We start from the raw sequence: 20753 nt of genomic DNA, 5'->3' as shown, positions 1-20753 counted from the left end.
AAAAAGTATACCACAATGTGTCTGATCACACAGAGTGGACCATGCACATAGTTTTGGAATCTGGATTGGCTCAAATGTCCACACTCGAGCTCTCTCACCACATGGGGACTTGGGAGTGACACTTGATATAGACACTATGGACGCTGGCCAAGTTCTCTTTGACACCGCCTGATGTAGCTAGTTGTCCTGCCACATAGCAGAAAACAGAAACCAAATGCCAGAAAAAGACATGTTTTTCGAAGCAAGTTGCCTCGAGGTGAGGAGATGGGTCACCAAGAAAGCTTGTAAGGAGAAGCCTGCACCAAAAGTGGCGTCCTCAAATAGGGCTATCCCTCTTGAACTAGTCGTGTAAGGTGCAGCGGAATGAATGTTGTATTTTCTCAAGATTAGTGATCTTTATTGCTCAAGGTTCCTTTTAGTTCTTAGGGAAAGAGAGAGCTTTCGGTCTTGTGGAGAGTGCTATGATCACGAACAAAGTGAGTGGGTATTGTGCGTGCAAGTGAATGAGACTGAGAGAAGGAGAGAGAAGAGATACGACACCGAGAGGTTGTAAAACCCTCCTCCGAAGGCCCCACTCTCGTCAGCGAGAGTGGTCTACTTTGATTGCACAAAGGTGTACAATGCGAATGCAATGGACTGATGCAATGGGACTATGCCGATGACGATGATGACGACGGCGACTTAGGCTGAAATCTGTGATCTTCTTGGTGGCTGAAAATGACTGTTTCGGGCTGGTTTCATGGCTGAAAATTACTGTCTTTGTCGGGCTGAGATGAGGATAAAAAACGCTGATGTAATTTGCTCTTTGGCTGCGTTTTTGGAGAGAAGCTCTTGGCTGAAAAACGCTGTGACAGCAGTTACCTTCTTGCTGAAAATGACTGTTTTGCAAGTGTTAGTAAACCCTTACCGGCTACAGTTATTCTGCTGTAACTGATGATGAAAACGCTGATCCTACTGAGGTGTTTCCTGGCGTTAGCAAAGGCTGAAATCGCTGCAGATCTGCAAGCAAATGCTAGCGTTAGTAATTCTTGAGGGTGCTGCTGCCAGATGGGGGTAAAACGCCAAGCAAGTGTGGCCTTGGGTGGCGATGGCAGGCTCTAGAAAAACGCCTAGGAAGGGAGAGGCAGGCTATGGTGAAAACGCTGGCTTTGGTGGGAGTGGCCTCGCCAAGGGAATGGAGAGGGTCTTACTGAGAGAGGGTGGGACACCTATTGCTTGGGGAAGCCTGTTGTGTCTTTGCTCATCTGCCAATTTGTGCTAACTTGGGTTTGCTTATATATTAACTTACCCAATTTGCCCTACTGAATACCCAACAAAAGTCACTTAATAAATAAGTGAAAAATGTCAAAAATAGGGAAAAATGGGATAAAGTCCTCTGAAAAATCCCCAAACTGACTCTGATGGAAATGCTTATGCTTATGCAGTGTGCAACCAGAGGATATGCATCTACACTGAGTGACTGGGCATGCACGGTCTATGAATAGACTCACAAAAGTGCCAGATCACTGCTAATCTAACTTGACTGGACTTGACGGAAACCCTGTTATGGTGTAGCTTGTCCACGGACAATAGGGTTGGGATGTGTCACGTGACAAGTCGGCCATGTACCTACTGCCAGCCGTTAGCCGACTGGCACCCATGTCTACAGAGGTGCCAGCCCGTGCACCCGAGTCTCTGTCTGCTGTGCCTGGCCAGCCTTGGTAGGTTGGGTTTGTGGTGTGGGTCAGGTTCTCTTGCAAGGAAAAGCCTTCGCAAGATAGCCCACCTCTCTACATATAAAGCAATGGTTCAGGAGTCCCAAATACTCCACGCTTTGGTGGAGTCATCCACTACTCACTATAGGTAGTAGAACTACCTTCGGGAGAGAGTGGTGTCCCGGACCAAAACGCGTACTGTCGGTATACCAGGCCGGGGAAGCAGACTGAGATGGGCAAATCTGCTTCCTCAACAAGAACATTAGAAGCTTGGTTGAAACCATGGCGCCACTGTTTAAAAATGGGCCTTGACTGCTTGGATGGCTAGCGGCCTCATCGAAATGACCTTGGTCGCCATCTCAGGAGTCTTAGACTCGATCTGGTAATAGCCACGCCCAAGGACCTGTACGCCAATGATCTTTCCCACCTCCGAGGGAAGGCGGGCCTAGAGGAGATCGCACACCTCGCCTCTGTTGGCCGAGTGCGGATAATCTTGCAGATGATAGAGGTGGCCTGAAGGCACTCCACCTCTGCTGCAAGCTCGCTTGCTCCATTGGCGAGAGAGCAAGTCGGATGGTAGGCTCTGTGGGGGGCGGGCGAGGAGGCTGCAGCCTGCATTTAAGTCCTCTAGGGTGGGGGCAGGAGCCTCCAGCTGTGCTTGAAGCCGAAGGCAGAGGCAAAGGTGAAGGCGTTGATTGCGAGGGCAATGCTACGAGCACACACCCGCACACACACTCCACTCCCTTCCACAGGGAAGGGTGAGAGGAGGTGGGGAGGCGAGGGTGGGGATGTTATGGAAGGGGGGCGGGGGGCTGTGCACTCGCAGGAGGGCAGCAGTTTCAGCGAGCTTTCGGCTCAATTCTAGATAGGTTTTTTCTTTTCAGAACGCTCTTGCATAAATGGTTTGTACACATGTTGGACGAGTGTTGTTACACCTGTGCTGAGGCTGCAATGCTAGTAGGGGCTTGCCTTGAGGCAATCAATTTTACTGCTTCAAATGCATGAGCAACTTGCTTGCCCTAGGTCGAAGGTACAGAATTAGAGGCTGAAAACTGAGAAAGAAAGAAAGATATAGTAACATTTCTTAAAGGCCAGCATCGCTCGTGAGACCAGAAGAAGGTAGAATAGCTCAGAGAGCTCATGTTGCACAGGGGCTTGATTTGTTGAAGCTTTGCAAAGTTATTTCTGAGTGCCGAATGAAGGTTTTCCACGCAGGGTCAGAAGCCTGGCAATAGTGTCCATAAAAATCTCAAGCCAGGTGGAAAGTGTGCGCCTCCTTTAACGAACCTTACCAAACATACTATGTAGGAAAAAGAGATGGGGGATGGCTATTGTCTGCAGCACAGAGACGTGTGATATGGGAGGCGGTGACATATATTGAATTAATGTGCCCCCCTTCAAGTAGAAGCTTACTTCCAGCTACAAGACAGCTGGTAGTAGAGAATGGAGCTTACCTCGGAGTTCTCACACACTCTCCCTCCCTTCTACAATTTATCTTGGCATTTCATCTTTTTTGTTCTAGAAGCTACACACTTCAAAATCTACACTGAACTTCTTGATTATTTTGTACTTTGAGAGCTAATATTTGTTTTTGGATGAACATGCAGGCTGATAGTCATGGTCACAATCCCATTTGGAAGGAAATAGGCTACCACATACCCCATAAGGAGAATTCAACTAAGCAACAGAAAAGACCTCTAGAGGGCAAAGTAATTGATGTCAAGAAGGAAGCAGCATTATGTGACAGGCTGAGAGAATTTGGTTTCTCTGCCAATGTGAAAGAGATCAACGAAAGGCACCGTATTGATGTGAGTGTAGAGTGTGATGCAGTGGTAGTAGGATCTGGGTCAGGAGGGGGTGTTGTGGCTAGTGTCTTGGCAAAAGCTGGCTTTAAGGTCTTGGTAATCGAGAAAGGGGACTACTTTGCAAGGGGGGATTACTCTCTAATTGAAGCTTCGAGTGGCATGGCAATGATTGAAGGCCCTAATGCTCTTTTATCCAATGATGGATCCGTAGTTGTGAAAGCTGGATCTACTGTTGGAGGTGGATCTGCCATCAATTGGTCTGCTTCATTGAGAACCCCTGATCATGTGCTAAGAGAGTGGGCTTACAACGAAAGGCTGGCATGGTTTAAAGATGATAAGTACCAGAAAGCTCTGGATGCGGTTTGCAACAGAATAAATGCCAAGGTGGAGTCGAGGAAGGAGTCTTTACAAAACAAGGTGTTGAGGGAAGGCTGCATCAAGCTGGGGTATCATGTGGAGGATGTGGCTTGCAATGTGGTGGGAGAGCATTACTGTGGCTCTTGCGAGTTTGGGTGTGTTAGTGGGGCAAAGCAATCCACTGCAGAGACATGGCTGGTGGATGCTGTTGATAGAGGATCACTGATATTGTCGGGCTGCCGGGCCGAGCAGGTCTTGCATTGCAAGGGAAACAAGAAAGAGAGGCAAGCCACAGGGGTGGTGGCAGCTACTCCAAATGGGAAGTTATATGTGCAGGCTCGAGTTGTTGTTGCAGCTGCAGGAGCTTTGCAAACACCATTGTTACTGAGGCGAAGTGGTCTTCAGAATCGCCACATTGGACACAATTTGCATTTACATCCGGCTCTTCTTGCGTGGGGCTACCTACCAGCAACTGCAGGAAAGGATGGTGATGCAGACTGTGCTTTTGAGGGTGGAATCATCTCCGCATGCTGTCGAGAGCTGGCACTAGCGAACTCTGGTTATGGAGCCATTCTGCAGTGTCCATGTGTCCATCCAGGTGGTTTCTCCTTCATAGCCCCATGGGTTTCAGCCACGCAGTTTAAACACATGATGCAAAGATATTCTCGCACTTGTGTTGTATTTACACTGATGCGGGATCGTACTTGCGGGGAAGTGTCAGAAGGGGCAAATGGGTCTGTAAGAATTGACTACGAGCTATCCCCAACAGACAAAGCCATGTCACTGCGAGCGGTCCAGCTAGCGGTGCGGATATTGGCGGCATCCCCTGGTGTTACAGAGGTGGGTACGATGAGTATGGATGGGGATTCATCAGATCCTGCTCATGTTGAAGACTACGTGGCCCGGATAGCATCGCGTGGTTTTCATGGACTCAACTACAGCATCCAATCTGCTCACCAGATGGGCACATGTCGAATGGGTGTCGACCCAAGCGACTCAGTGGTGGATTTAAATGGAGAGTGCTGGGAGGTGGAAGGCCTGTTCGTGGGAGATAGCAGTGTCTTTCCCACAGCCATCGGTGTCAATCCCATGGTGACTGTCCAGGCCATTGCGCTTTGCATCTCCCAAAACATAATCAACTTCCTCAAGTCATCATAGGCATTACAATTTACTAAGATAAAGAGATGCACAATCTGTATCTGTATAAGCTATATATCTCTGCCTCCTAATTTGAGACAAAAAATAAACAGACATGGCATAAATAAACAAAAGAGGAGTTCATGGCATTCTCCTAGGAACTGTTATGGATGTGGACGCCGGTAGGCTATTCTTTGACCCATCTTTCTTCCTTTGAGTGGCAGTGTCTTTCTAAAATACCGATGGTGGATAGTAATGCTCTCTCAATGCGGAAGCCACAAGTGCCCGCAAAGATACGAAAACAGAGAAACATGGGTGAAGGAGGGATTAAATGGGCTTTGAAAGGCAGCATGAATTTGCTAGTCAGGTGACAATTAGAAGGATTGGTCCATAATATTTTTGTGCTAAGGATGTGGTCACACGAAGCATAGTTATTAGTAAAATAACTATGCTTAGGATGTGGTCACGCAAAGCATAGTTATGAGTAAGATGTTATTGATGCAACTATTCCAAAATTGGCTTAAGGTCTTGTATAATTGTATATAAGGAAAATGACTAGTGCACGTGTGACCAGTCACCATGTGCAAGTCACAATTATTTCTAAAAGACTATGCATTGTGTGACCATTGATCCTTATGATATAGAGATGCTCTTCTTGCTACATCTTTTCCCATAGTATGTCTTAAATAAGGCTTGGCCCTCCCTTCCCCTTCCTTTTCCTCTTTTCCAAAAATAAGTTTGGCCTGTCAAAGCTCGATACTTTTCTCAATTATGGAAGATTGTCCATATAAATTATCAAATTTTAAGATTTTTGGAGCACATATCAACATTTTCAAAACGAAAACCACCTTTTCAACACACCGAATCTTTCTTGGTCACGACTCAGACAGAACCATGAGCCTTGCAAATTTTTGCCACTGTCTTTCAAGAGAAAGGTAGTGTTTATGCAAAGCACTTTTGAGTCTATGTATAAGGGAGTTTTCTTTCTTCATGAGTATGCAAAATAAGCAAGACATTCGCTCTCATGTCTACATGACCTCACTCGAAACTTTGCCCTCTAGGCTATCTGTCTCTCTCACATATAAAATGGGCCTTGAAGGAGAACTTAAGAAAATTGATGTATGCCATCAATTTTTTGCTTTCGAAAACAAGGTGAGGAGTCACGAAGGCATGTTGAAGCTAAGGGGGGATTAGAGTTTGTAAAAGGTCCTTTCATTTGAGAGCCTCATATGGGTCCATCCCATTAAACTGTTTGAGAATGCCAATGAGATCCTTCACCTTGTTTTAAAATGCTAGCGTGAACCTTCACCTTGTTTGTGTTAATGAGTGTGTTGTGTGCATGCACACTTATCTATGTACCCCCAACCTTAAGGACACTAATATACACCCCTCGTGATACAAAGAGAAAGCTAAACATGCATGGGATACTCTTTAATTTAGGACATGGGAAACTGTCACACAATACACAAATAGATTTTAGCACATTCTACTTGCTCTTCAAGATGTAGAAGAAGTTTCTTGCTCTACTTTTAAACACAAATATATTGCCAGATTAGAGTATACTTTGAGTGCTGAGGTTAGAAATTTTAGTCCACATACATTAGAAATAACTATTTCTTTAGCTCATGATGTTGAAGTTGCGAAAGTGAAAGATCTAACTCCAAAGGGAGCACTAATCAGAAAGTGTTATTCTTTTCTTCCACCACCACAATGTACAAATCCTATTACTCCTCAACCAAGGATTAGCGTAGCCAATGGACAATGACGAATGCAACATTATAATCAATATCGACTGAAATAAAAAAATTCTAATCAAAATGCTTTTGAGCAAAGGAAGGTAAATAACAATGATTCAAGAAATGCTTTATCTTTTTCTTTCTTGAAGTGACACAACAAGGTTTTGCATAGTCACAACAACAACAATAACGACAACAAGAATAATGTAAAACTTGATATGAAGGCTGTTGTTTGCTACACTAGTCACAAGATGGAACATACCGCTAACAAGTGTCCTAAAAGAAAGTCCGCACCTTCCACACACTTTGTTGAGGGGATTGAAGACGATAACGATCATCAAGTGCACAACATGGAGATGGATGCCAACATTTCTAACACTTTTTGACGATATAAATCAAGAACCTCAAAGTAGCTTAGACTACCAAGATCACACAAGTACTCCTACGTCTCAACTACACAAGCTTTTATGTATGCAAGTTAAGATTGGTGATGATGATATAAAGTTATTACATGATGATGTGAGCACACATTATTTCTGTTACCATATACATGTGGTAGTGATGTGTGTGAACACACTAGGACCGCCGGGGCATTTTTGTCCTCTTTAGGAGGTTTTTCCCCCCGTGCATTGTATATACGCCCATCACTCTAGGGCTATCTATCTTTCCATTGCACACTAAGTAACACACTCTCTATTGTGTGCCTTGAGCTTCCTTCGTCTTCTCCAAGCTGTGTGTGTTTCTCTGCAACCCTAATTCCAACAATTGGTATCAGAGCAGGTCACGTCCTCCCGGGCTTAGTCGCCAGCTCCTCCAGCACATGCCCGCTCACTTTCTCCGATTTCAGTGAGCTTTGGCGAGCGTTCGTAGGTTAACAAAAAATTTGGGCAAGCTCGAAAAGCTTCGTCTGCTCAGAATTTTGATTTGGGCTCATTTCGGCCTCCGTTTCCACTACAGGCAGTACTGCACCGGCTATTTCGTCATTTTGTGCAGAATTTCTGTCAGTGCTGTTTCCTGCATTACAGGTGCCTTATAGTCTTCTACGATTTGTGCTATATAGCACAGGTTGTTCCCGCTCCGTTTCTCCTATTTTCGGGCAGTTTTCACATCAGGTGCAGCATTTACTACCATGGCTGACAACAACAACACAGATGTGTTCAAGATGTTTTCTGCTGAGGACAGGTTGGATGGGGACAACTACCCTATGTGGGCTTATATGATGCAACATGTTCTTGTGTCAAAGGGTGTCTGGAACATTGTGCAGGGCATTGATGTACGTCCTGGTTCTGATGATGTAGGCGATGTTGAGGATGTTGCAGGTCTTGCTGCAAGGATTGCAGGTGTTAGAGTTGTTTTGCCTACGACAGAACAAGCTCGTTGGGATGTTAAGGATGCGCAGGCTCATGCATTGATTGCGTTGTCTATGAAGCGCACCATTGTTCCTCACATCCGTTCATCAAAATCTGCAAAACAGGCTTGGGATATTTTAGCAGGTCTTTATGCAAGCCGCAATGAGGCTAAAATTGCTTTGCTGCATAAAGAGCTGGAGTCGAAGATTATGCATGAGGAAGATGATATGGACACTTTCCTTGCTAGTGTCAAGGATATCAATGAGCAGCTTATTTCTGCAGGTGAAGTCATTTCAGACAGTTCCCTTGTGCAGACTGTTCTTGATGCCTTACCAGATTCCTACCAGACTTTTGCTAGTACTTGGAGACTGATGACCCAAAGAAATCCCGAAGTTGTCAAGTTTGATGCATTATGCACATTCCTGTTGCAAGAGTCACTTTCTAGAAAAAACAGGACTAGGCAGCGTCCAGTTGAACAGGATTTTATTGCTTCTCAAAGAAAGGGTGGTAACAACAATGCAGCCACTTCTTATGGTTCTGCTGCGAGCGGCAAAAATTCTGTTCATAATGCTTCTACTGGCAGCACTTCGTCTGGCAATTCTGGTGATAAGGGCAAAAAGAAGATGCGTTGCCATTATTGTAAAGCCAATGATCACTTGATCAAGTCGTGTCCTAAGTTGAAGGCCAAAGAGGCTAAGAAGAAAGAGGGTGGTTCCACTGCAAATGCTGGTTCCACTACAAATGCAGCCATTGTTGAGTCTTCTGTGAAAGGAGACTGTGTTGCTGATGTTGATGCAGAATGGGCGTTTAGCGCAAAGTGCACTTACAATCCTGCTGTCCATGATGCATGCTTGTCAGTTGCTGCTGCAGATTCATATGTGTGGTATTTCAACAGTGGTGCTACAAAGCACATTACCTCACATCGTGAATTGTTTACCTCTCTCGAGTCTGTTCCTCATGGGAATTCAGTCACTTGTGCCAACAACGCCTCTTATCCAGTTCAGGGAGTTGGAAAGATTGTGCTCACTGCTGCTAATGGCAGTTCCTTCACACTTGTTGATGCACTTTATGTACCTGGGATCAAGAAGAATCTCTTGTCTGTATTCGCACTTGCTAGACTTGGACTTGTAGTCAAATTTGTGGATGACAGATGTACAGTTCATGATCTCAGTTTTGGTGATGAAATTGTTGCATCTGGGCTTTTGTGCCGTGGGTTGTATAAGCTCACTTTGTATGACAAGTGTGGAAATTTTTTTGCAAATGCTATTGCAGATTCAAGGGCTATTTCAGATGCAAAACTTTGGCATGCACGTTTTGGTCATCTGAATTTTGCCAGTTTGCTGCGTTTGCAGAAATCTGATATGGTTGCTTCTTTGCCACCTCTTGAGGCACTTGTCAAACATGTTTATGAAGGCTGTATTTTGGGTAAGCTGCAGCGTTCTAAGTTTCCAAAGGATGGTTCAGTTCGGGCCACATGCAGGTTGCAGCTTGTGCATAGTGATGTTTGTGGGCCCATGCAAACTCTGTCCTTGGGAAACTACCTGTACTTCGTGACTTTCATTGATGATTACTCCATGCATGCATGGGTATTTCTGCTTAAAGCGAAGTCTGAAGTTTTTATGTGCTTCAAAAAATTTCTGGCTATGGCTGAAAATGTCTCGAAATGTACTATGGACACCCTCCATTCCGATCGAGGGGGGGAGTATATGTCTCATGAATTTAATGCATTTTTGGCTAGTCGTGGGATAAAACACCAATGTACAGTGCCTTATACACCTCAGCAAAATGGTGTTGCTGAGAGGAAAAACAGGTCACTGACGGAAATGGCACGATGTATGGTCAAAAGTCAAGCTTTACCGCATTCTTTTTGGCTTGAGGCCATCATGTGTGCCACTTATGTACTTAACAGGTGTCCTACGAAAGCTTTGCAGCCTATTACTCCATATGAAGCATGGCATGATAGAAAGCCTTCTATTGAGCACATGCGTGTTTTTGGTTGTTTGGCATATGCTTTGGTGCCACAAGTGCAGCACAGAAAATTGGATGATAAGGCTGTCAAATGTATTTTTGTTGGTTATAGTGCTGAAAGCAAAGGTTACAGGTTGTATCATCCCCAAACAAAACGTATTCTGGTTTCTCGGGATGTAGTGTTTGTGGAAGATTCTGTTCAGCCCTTGTTGTCATGTACTAGAGACAGTAATGTAAGCTCAAAGGACATTTATGACACTTTGTTGCCTCTTTTCAGTGGTGGAAATACGAATGTAAGTTCCAATGAGGCAAATGTACAACCTATGGGGGTTTTTGAAAATGTTCTAGATCAGCCTATTACTGATGTAGATGTACATGATGTACTTGATGAGGAAAGGGCTGAAAATGAGTAGTCTAGAGGTATGCCAAAATGGCTAGTGCACACTTTGCGTGACAGTAAATTGGATGCACCTTTGTCTAGTCGTACTCATTCAGGCTCTCGTCATGCCTCTTATGCATCAGATTGTTATGCTTTGGCTGTGTCTAGCTTACATGATGTTGAGGAGCCTCTATCTTTTGATGAAGCACAGAATTCAGAAAATTGGATGGGTGCCATGCAATCAGAATATGATGCACTTATAGAAAATGACACATGGACTTTATGTGATTTGCCTCCTGGAAAAAAGGCCATTGGTACGAAGTGGGTTTACAAGTTGAAACGCAAGCCGGATGGTGAGATCGATCGCCATAAGGCTCGACTTGTTGCAAAAGGTTATGCACAACAAAAAGGCATAGACTATGAAGAGACTTTTGCTCCCACTTGTCGTATGACTACTGTACGTTTTCTATGTGCATTGGCAGCTCATTTTGGTTGGGATGTACATCAATCAGACATTGTTACTGCTTTCTTGAATGGTGACATATTTGAGGAAGTTTATGTAACGCAGCGGTTTTGTCATAAAAGGACAAGAGGACAAAGTGTGCAAATGTAACAAGGCTTTGTATGGGTTGAAGCAATCTCCTCGTGCTTGGTATGAGAAAGCTGACACTCATTTGGTCAAACAAGGCTTTCGTAGTCCAACAGAAAGCACATTGTATGTAAAGTGTGAGGGTGATGTACTTCTCATTGTGGTTCTTTATGTTGATGATTTGCTGATCACTGGACCAAATGAGAGACATATTGCTGAATTTAAGGCTGATTTGAATGCTACTTTCAAGATGAAAGATTTGGGGCTGTTGCATCATTATTTGGGTATACAGTTTAAGCAGTGTGATGGTGGTATTGCCTTGTGTCAGAAAAGTTACATAGAGACATTGCTATGTAAGTTTGGACTTGAGGATTGCAAACCTATTGCCACTCCCATGGAAACAGGTTTGAAGTTGAGTCTACATGATGCTGGTGATCCTGCTGATGTCACTCTTTACCAAACTGCTGTTGGCTGTCTCATTTATGTATGCAACACGAGGCCGGATATTCAGTTTGCAGTCTCACAGGTCAGCAGATTTATGCATAGCCCAGGGTCTAAGCATTGGCAGGCTGTCAAGAGGATTTTCCGCTACCTTAGTGGCACTTTACATCTTGGCTTGTTTTATCCCAAGGGGGGATCATTGCCCCTAGACTTACATGCTTTTGCGGACTCAGATTGGGCTGGTTGTTTTGACACGTGAGTGTCCACAAGTGGTTTTTGTTTCATGCTTGGCAGTTCATGTATATCATGGTTGAGCAAGAAGCAACCTACTGTGGCCACTTCGAGTTGTGAGGCTGAGTACAGGGCAGTCTTCACAGCTACGGTTGAGTGTGTATGGCTCAGACGCCTTATGGCTGATTTGGGTGTTGGACAGGACACTGCCAACACTATCTACACTGACAGTCAGAGCGCATTGGTAGTTGCGAGGAACCCAGTTTTTCATGCTCGCACAAAGCACATTGAGGTGCATTACCACTATGTCAGGGAGAGGCTCTCAGCAGGAGAGATCAGCTTGGTTTATGTGCCAACACAAGACAACCTTGCAGATCTTTTCACAAAGGCATTGTCTCGTGAGAAGCTTGAAGCTTTCCGCAAAGCTTTGGGCTTACTCCCCTTTGTGGACTAATCCTGTCCTCAGGGCATGGCACTTCCCTTTACTCATGTGCCAGCTCTTGTTCACCGCATCACTCCAGGGGGGATTTGTTACCATATACATGTGGTAGTGATGTGTGTGAACACACTAGGACCGCCGGGGCATTTTTTCCCTCTTTAGGAGGTTTTTCCCCCCGTGCATTGTATATACGCATGTCACTCTAGGGCTATCTATCTTTCCATTGCACACTAAGTAACACACTCTCTATTGTGTGCCTTGAGCTTCCTTCGTCTTCTCCAAGCTGTGTGTGTTTCTTTGCAACCCTAATTCCAACAATTTCATTTCTACACGTGTTGCACAAACGTTAAAATTTCATATGACTCATGAATTATAAAGTAAAAATAACTTTCCAAGGAACCAAAATAAACTGTGTATATGATCAAAGATTTGCAATACCAATTAAGAGACTTCATTGAATCATGAGATTTCCTAGTAGCACCATTAAAAAACAAAGATTTAATTTTTTAGAGACATCATTAATCCAAAGATTGACTATGATGAAACATACACTCATTGCCACACATAATGAAAAATCTTTCACATTACAAGCTAACCAAAAGATGAAACTAGAACTCCTTTTTAGTCACACTCAAGCTAAAAGGTTAGCTCGAAAAGATAACGAATATTTTTACAGATATGGCTCTGAGACAAATTCAAGCGAGTTTTATTTTGAAAACTCAAGACACCTCGCTGCAGCACAGTAACCAGGATAGACAATTTCAAGTTTTCTTGTCTTTCTATGTTTTAACTTTTAAGTTGGCAACGATTGCCTATTGTACAAAGAAAAGTGCTCTGACAACATTTATGAGACGCAAGGCGTCTAACTCGTGCCAAGATCCTGCCGTTGACTTCAAATCAACGACATTGGCACACAATTCTGGGCATTCGACAACGTGCAGAAATAAGCTTATAAATTACTCTCGTGCATGGCATGCCAATGAGAATGACATAATTCCATCTCATTACTATTTACGCTTCTATTATAATACTAACTACCCTGTCAAGGACATGGTAAGTGATTGATATCTTAAAACATTTTTTATGTTTATTCACAGGCAAAGTGCAATATTTGAGTCACCCTGATACAGTCACGCTCACTTACCAGGTAAGTGGGTTAAGATGTGACTTATGGTATCTCTCTCTACTAGAGCGTTGTACACACACATTGTCGTATGCATATAGGATAAGCTATGATTCAGACCATGTTTCCACATATGATTTCGTAAGGTGCATACAACACATTAGAATAAGGGGTTTTCCTCAACCCAACATTCTCTCTCTCTCTCTCTCTCTCTCTCTCTCTCTCTCTCTCCACCTTCATTGCGGGCAAGGTGAAACTAAGCATGGTTTTATGTCAATATGGTAACAAGAAGGGCTAAGAGCCGTCTATTACCACCTATTTTGGAATGGCTAAGATCCATCTATTTGTAATCCATCAGTGATGGTTTTCAAGCTCGAACAAATCTATTTGGTGTAGTACCCATCGATTATAATAGACAAGCAAGCGTCCTACCAGTAGTGATTTTTTCACTATGAGAGATCGTGGTGTTTACCGCGGGCCATTACCGCAAAACAAGAGAGAGGAATTCAAAATGAGGAGAGAAAATCCTTTTGATGCTCAAGCTGCACTTTACCGCAAATATTACCGCATGCATTTCCACGAATATTGCCACGCACATTACCGCTAAGGCTAGACCCCCTTCCCCCTCCCTCTCCCGCGGGTTTCCATTTAAATTCAATACAACTCAAAATGTATTTACACACTACAACTCCTACACTCTCCAGAATGCTTGCTCACTTCACTTAATCTCTCTTTCACTCTAAAAATTCTATACATAAATCATTGAACTCACAACAAAACCATTACAAATACTATTCATAAGCACATAACGAAACATTTGCAAATTAATCATATACTACACCAAGTGAAAGAATGGAGAGTTTTATTAATTCTCATCTTGTATAAGATCTCTAAAAGCACTAGGATCCATATTTAGACCCATAGTATTCAAATCAATAAACATATTTAGAGATTCTTCCTCCTCTCCATCACCTCCTGTAGAATCATCATTGCTTTCTCCCTCTTCCTCCTCCTCAAGATGACTATTTGAAAGGTTTGGCTGACCTTCTTCAACTTCTACTACATCTTCCTCTGCATCTTGTGGTGATGGTATGATGGGATCAATTACTGGCTCAATGTCCGTCTCTGCAAAAATAGATCTACCCCGCGGCGTGACTGGAATGACATACCAAAGTCTTCTTTGATATATACATGGCACATAAAAGACCTGTACGTCAAACACAAAGAATAAGCTGATATACATAACTTAAATTTTTAATTTAAGTTAATTGCACATAGCCTAAATTACCTGCTCGCAACTACTAGGATACACCAAGTTGTCAGTTTTTCCCCGATGGAATTGGGTGGAATCCACCATAATGAGCCCATTTTCATGTCTTTTGACCTCACCTTTAAACCATCGGCACTCAAAGAGGAATTTGTGAAAAGATCTGAAATCCACTTTGATTATTCTCTCTATAGTACCACAATATCTGACCTCATCTGTTTGTAGACATGTAGTAGTGTTAGTGTGTATACGCGCTTCACTAGGGGCACTTTTCTCCCATTGGGTTTTTCCCCCTGGACATCTGGTGTGAAATGACACCTTATCTCTTAGGGTTTCATATAAGCTTTGTAGCTCTGAGTTTGTATACACTATTATTCCAATACAGAGAGATAGACTACAGAGATCTCGTACGCAAGCTCTGTGTCTTCTCCTTCTCCATCTTCTTCCTACTCTGAGTTGCCGTCTTCCTTCTGTTTCCTGTTTCATCATCTTCAACAATTGGTATCAGAGCGAGGTAATTTCCAGAGCCTCTACTTGCGTTTTCGCGTCCGCGCGCGTAATCGCAGTTTTTTTCAGGCAGTTTTCAAAAAATTTTCTCGTGGGAGCATCCTCGACGTTCCGGGAGTATTCTGAGTAGGCGACCTGGGGTTTTACCCCCCTTTCGAAGCCGTTCGAGCCCTCATAATTTTGTTCTGAGCAGCGTAGCAGAAGTTACTTTTCGGAGGCGTTTAGATCAAGAGGGTGTGCTCATTAGGAAAAATATGAACCCTCTAGGGGCCCTTTGGGATTAAGGTTAATTAGAGGCCAGCCAATGAGAAGAGGGTGGTGGACACACTCTATGCCCTCAAAAATGTAGGGGGACAAAGTAGTCTTACACTTTTTAAATGGGCTCTTACCTAGTGAGAAGGTGGGGGGGGGGGGGGGGGGGGGGGTGGGCCATATGGAACCTCCAACTTCCTTCCTTTTTGATTCGGTTTTGAAAAAATCCCAAAAATTTGAATTTTTTCAAAAATTTCAAAACTCAAATTTCATCTTCTAAAAGCATTTTTTGATCTCAAAAAGTCAAAACGTGCATCCAAAAACCCTAAAATTCAAAATTTTTAAAAAACTTTTAAAAAATCTTTTTTTGCTATCCAGAGCTCCCCCAAAATTAGTTATTAGGCAAAAAGGAATTTTCTCTCTCTAGAACCTCTTTTCCAACCCCTCCTTGGTTGCAACCATCACACTCATCCTCTACTCCAACACACTCTCTCTTTACACCATCTCCATTGCTGCAGCAAGGAAGCTCCTCTCTCCTCCCCTACCACCTTCCATTGCCACACCAAGCAAGGCTTATCCACCTTCTCCTCCCAGTGCCACACCAAGCAAGGGTTGTCCACCTTCTCCTCCCATTGCCACAAGGGTTGACCATTTTCTCATATCACTTTATCACACCTACATTGTAGCAACAAGCAAGGTTCTTCTCCTCCTCCTAGTTTGCTTTGCTCAACCATGGCCAACTCTACTTCGCAAAGGCGACCAAAGGATGAGGTCACAGCACTTGCATGCCACAACACTAGAGGTGCAGATGATGAGTGGGTGCCACAAGAGTTCACCAAAGGTGCTTGGGTATACATGCAACCATCTGCTATTGGCCCTTATCGTGTGCGGAATCGTGCAAACTTGGATCTTCATTGGAAAGAAAAGCTCCTTGGCTTCAAGAACCGCAAAGACAAGGGGACCATAGCCATTGTGCAACATGTTTTCTCAATGTCAACCATGCACTTGCAACAACCACCTCGATTTCCAACACATTGTAAGTACATGTTTTGAGAATACAAAGCTAGGTGTGAAATCACAGTGTAATGTTATTATGGATTCATACTTAACATTTGTCATGCATTTATAGTCATATTTCCATCCACGTTGGTGGAGGAGCAGCCACTACATAGTCTCTCCGGCACATTCAATGCTATACATGCGGATATTGGAGCAATAATGTTCCCGCATCTTTGCCCAACCAAACTGGTTCAAAGAAGGATTTTCTTCTATTCTCACTCCTATATTGTCCCTACTTCTACACAAGCATTTGGAACGCTTGAACCCATCAAAGTAACTTCCTTATTAAGTATGGAGTGGCCGGTCCCAGATTTGTGGTCGGTAGCATCTTTCAAGCAAAAGATGATAATGGATGTCCAAAACTCTTTGAAATACTCTAAAGCTTCTAGGTCTGTGGGCTTGAGCTGGTGTTTGTCTATTCATTGTTTTGTGCACATTTTTAAAGAGTTTGGATTTGTGGAGACTACCACAATGCTTGTATGTAAAGATGCGCATTACGAGGAATTAGGAAGGCTTTTAGAAGAGGACTGGGGTTTTGTGGAGGGCATGCACAACGGGGACCGGTACCGTTGTAAGGTTGGAGCTTCAGGTATTGGAATGCGCTATTTGAAATCCCGCACCTCCTTGTACATACGATTTCACTATGATCGTTGGATGTGCAAGCTTGGAGTGTGGACTCCCTTACAGAGTGTAGACAGCGCTATTGCAAGCTTTGACATTGCAGTGAAGATGCCCAACGATGCTTTGGAGGCAGTCCAAGTGAACAAGCATTGGACTCTCAGTAATGCTCGAGAACATTTGGTTATTATGGGTTTTGAGGCCCTTCAACAAGCACAATTTCGTTTACAAGGTCACAAGGTGAGAATCCTTCCACCACATTTTCAATACATCATGGTTTGTCGATCATTAGATGCTTATTGTAATGAATGTCCGCAGATTGGGAAGAGACTGGAAGACAAATTGAAGGTCGAGGAGGACTGGGGGATAGATGGAACTATGCTATTGATCTTATAACTTTGTAACTCTTGCAATTTTCATATTGATCCCCGCTGTAATCAACATGATTTGCTTCGGCAAATCATGCCTTTGAATATAATTTTTTGCATTGGGATGAGAAATCATTTTTTGGTGAAAGTGCCTTTTTTTTTAATGTCTTAAAAAAAGGGTACATTATAAAAGGGGGGCCACCTAACTCATTCACTATTTTCACTTTTGCAACTCCTGAGCTCCTCCACTCTCTATCCACACCCCAGGCTAAACATGGATGCTGCCACAGCCTCTGCATCTGTACCCACATCCACCCCTTTGTCACGCTTCATCCTCTTCCTCGAGGACACCAAATACAAAGGGAAGTTGGACCTCCACACCTTTTTTACTCGTCTCCCTGACCTTGACGCCACAGTTGCCCTTCACATGGATGCATTTGAGGAGATTTCTGCGTTCATGGAGGAGCACATCATAAAATATTCTGTATCTATCCCCCCACATGCAGGGATCTGGGTGCCTTGCGATCTTTTGCGCTATATACACAAAGGTGATCGCCCATTCGCCAAGCGGTTGCAACGATTCCAAGAAATTGCAACCAATGCAGGCCATTACTTGGACGAGCAAGCCCCTGGGGTGTCAGCGCTCAAGAAGCGCAAGTTGGGGGTGGAGTACCTTTCTCGGCTCGCAACATTTATCTTCTTGGTGAGCGAGGAACCTGATTTGGAGGAGCTCCGCTTACCACACCTTCAAGTTGGGTCCTTTATCAAGGACACCAAGGAGCAGCAGGTTATCCCCATGAACCCTGCAGCGGAAGGAAAAGCACACCAGCTCGAGTACCCTAGGGGTCTTGAGGAAGTGGTTGAGAAATCCATAGTTGCGGCTGGCCCTAGTGACACTCCAGTGCCACTACCACTGACGGATGTGGCTATCCCAGAGGTAGAAATTAGCCGCTTCTCCTCAGTGTTAGTGGATGGGGAGGAGTTTGTGTTCCTGCATGATTTGGAAAAAGCATTTGGCCTGCGCATGGATGAATGCTTGAGTGTGCTATGCAACAGCAGCAAATGTCCCTTAGACAATACGCCAGATGCCCTAGAAAGCAAGCTCTTGCTAGATGGGGACTCTGTTGCTGACACTATTGCAGTTGTATGTGCGGAGGTCCTGGCAGCAGAGCAGTTGCACGTGGCTGATGAAGATTTCCAAGCCACGCAAGCCAAGGTTGAGGCTGCTAGGATGCCTATGCCATTATGCAACCTCCCATCTGATGATCCAAAGCTTGTATCTGTGGTGCATGGGACCATTGACTTGGATGCAAAGGGCAACAGGGAGGAGGATGACAAGGAGCAGGAGGTAAACTGTATCCTAATTTTCATGTTACTATTTTATCCTTCGTTGTCTTTTTTCTCAACCTTCATCGGTTTATGACAGGATGTTGTGGAGGTTGATGATTTTGCTGCAAGGACGGGTGGCAAGCGGACGGGCTTCGGACCTCAAGCTTCCCTTGCGCATTACCTCGGACAACTCCCCCCTGGCGATGTGGCCATTATCCATAATGAATTTACTCCCCAAGCCCATTTTATGACTTGGTCGTTAAAAGCTTTGAGCAAGTTTTTGTGTTTGAGTACCATTGCTCAAACTGCGCATCAAGTGTTCCTAGTGCATAGATCCCTTGTATGCACAGCGTTTGGCACTGGCTTTCGTGGTAAAGTGCTTGCCCAGATAGGGATACATGCTTCCATTGGCTCAACTGACCCAAATGCCATAGCGCAGTCCCTCTTGACTAGGGAGTTGCCTTACGCGCAAAATAGGCGCCAGGAAATGGTCAAAAAAATTCTGAACTCCTCAGATACATGATGTAAAATCACCGTGCTAGAAGGAATAAAAAATATTTGAAATTGTCTCTCTATATTGCAAATTCTTTTCAATCTGATTTGTCAATCTTGAAAATTGTTTCAATTGGTGATATGAATTGTTTTTTGACTTTGTTATTTCAAGGTATGTAATTGCAGTCAATTTGAGTATAATTGTGATTTTTAAGTACCCTAGGGGGTTAGATTAGCCTATAAGGGGCAAAAAATGCCTGGCCACAAGGGCGCGCAAATGGCCCATCCATCAGTTTTGGATGGGCCATTTGCGCGCCCTTGTGGCCAGGCATTTTTTTGCCCCTTATAGGCCAATCTACCCCCTAGGGTACTTAAAAAGCACAAATTTATTGCAATGGATTGGTTTTGCATCATTCATTTAAATGCAACCTTTTTATGGCAATTCCAGTATATGTTCACACTCAAGGACACTAGAAAAGCTCAAATCAATTATGAAATGAAGTTTCCAGCAAACTATCACTTGCTTTAGTTCTACCTACTACACCCTTGCACCAAAAAGTCAAATTACATTGGACACTTGGTTTCCCAATATGTTATTTGTTTTGATATTCGATAAGGAATTCAAAGCTTGAAATGACCAAAAAAAGGTGTCCATAAGGATCCATATAAAATATTGATGCAAAACCAATAGGTTTTAGTAAATTTGGTTGTTTTAAGTACCCTTGGGGGTAGATAAGCCTACAAGGGGTAGAAAAAGGCCTGGCCACAAGGGCGCGCAAATGGCCCATCCATCAGTTTTGGATGGGCCATTTGCGCACCCTTGTGGCCAGGCATTTTTTTGCCCCTTATAGGCCAATCTACCCCCTAGGGTACTTAAAAAGCACAAATTTATTGCAATGGATTGGTTTTGCATCATTCATTTAAATGCAACCTTTTTATGGCAATTCCAGTATATGTTCACACTCAAGGACACTAGAAAAGCTCAAATCAATTATGAAATGAAGTTTCCAGCAAACTATCACTTGCTTTAGCTCTACCTACTACACCCTTGCACCAAAAAGTCAAATTACATTGGACACTTGGTTTCACAATATGTTATTAGTTTTGATATCCTATAAGGAATTCAAAGCTTGAAATGACCAAAAAAAGGTGTCCATAAGGATCCATATAAAATATTGATGCAAAACCAATAGGTTTTAGTAAATTTGGTTATTTTAAGTACCCTTGGGGGTAGATAAGCCTACAAGGGGCAGAAAAAGGCCTGGCCACAAGGGCGCGCAAATGACCCATCCATTAGTTTTGGATGGGCCATTTGCGCGCCCTTGTGGCCAGGCCTTTTTCTGCCCCTTGTAGGCTTATCTACCCCTAAGGTTACTTAAAATGCACAAATTTACTAAAATTGACTACAATTACATACAGAACTTGAAATTACAAAGATAATAGATAGAGTAGACACAATTGTTGATCATATTGTCAATGGAAAGTCAAATCATTACAAAGATAAGGGTGTGCAATACAAAAAGAGGGGTAACTTCGGCTAATGCTCGAAGTCTCGTCGCAATCGTCGTGCAAGCTGCATATCTTTTGGCTGTATTGTCACTCGCTTTGCATGA

The 20753-nt window shown here is 43.6% G+C and overlaps 1 protein-coding gene across 1 annotated transcript in view; it reads left to right on the top strand.

The window, feature by feature from the left end:
- Positions 1 to 5145, top strand: part of LOC147424257 (long-chain-alcohol oxidase FAO4A-like) — a 63722-nt gene extending 58577 nt beyond the window's left edge. Inside the window, exon 3 of the mRNA XM_086501077.1 lies at positions 3302 to 5145. Coding sequence (XP_086357203.1) covers positions 3302 to 5014 — 1713 coding nt within the window. The 3' untranslated portion in view covers positions 5015 to 5145. The remainder of the gene's footprint in view (positions 1 to 3301) is intronic.
- Positions 5146 to 20753: the final 15608 nt, after the last annotated feature.

Source organism: Adiantum capillus-veneris, chromosome 26, assembly GCF_014529385.1.
Source record: "Adiantum capillus-veneris isolate H3 chromosome 26, ASM1452938v2, whole genome shotgun sequence".
Taxonomy (NCBI): Eukaryota; Viridiplantae; Streptophyta; class Polypodiopsida; order Polypodiales; family Pteridaceae; genus Adiantum; species Adiantum capillus-veneris.
The sequence above is the reverse complement of the archived record's forward strand: the minus strand, read 5'-3'. Positions and strand labels throughout refer to the sequence as shown.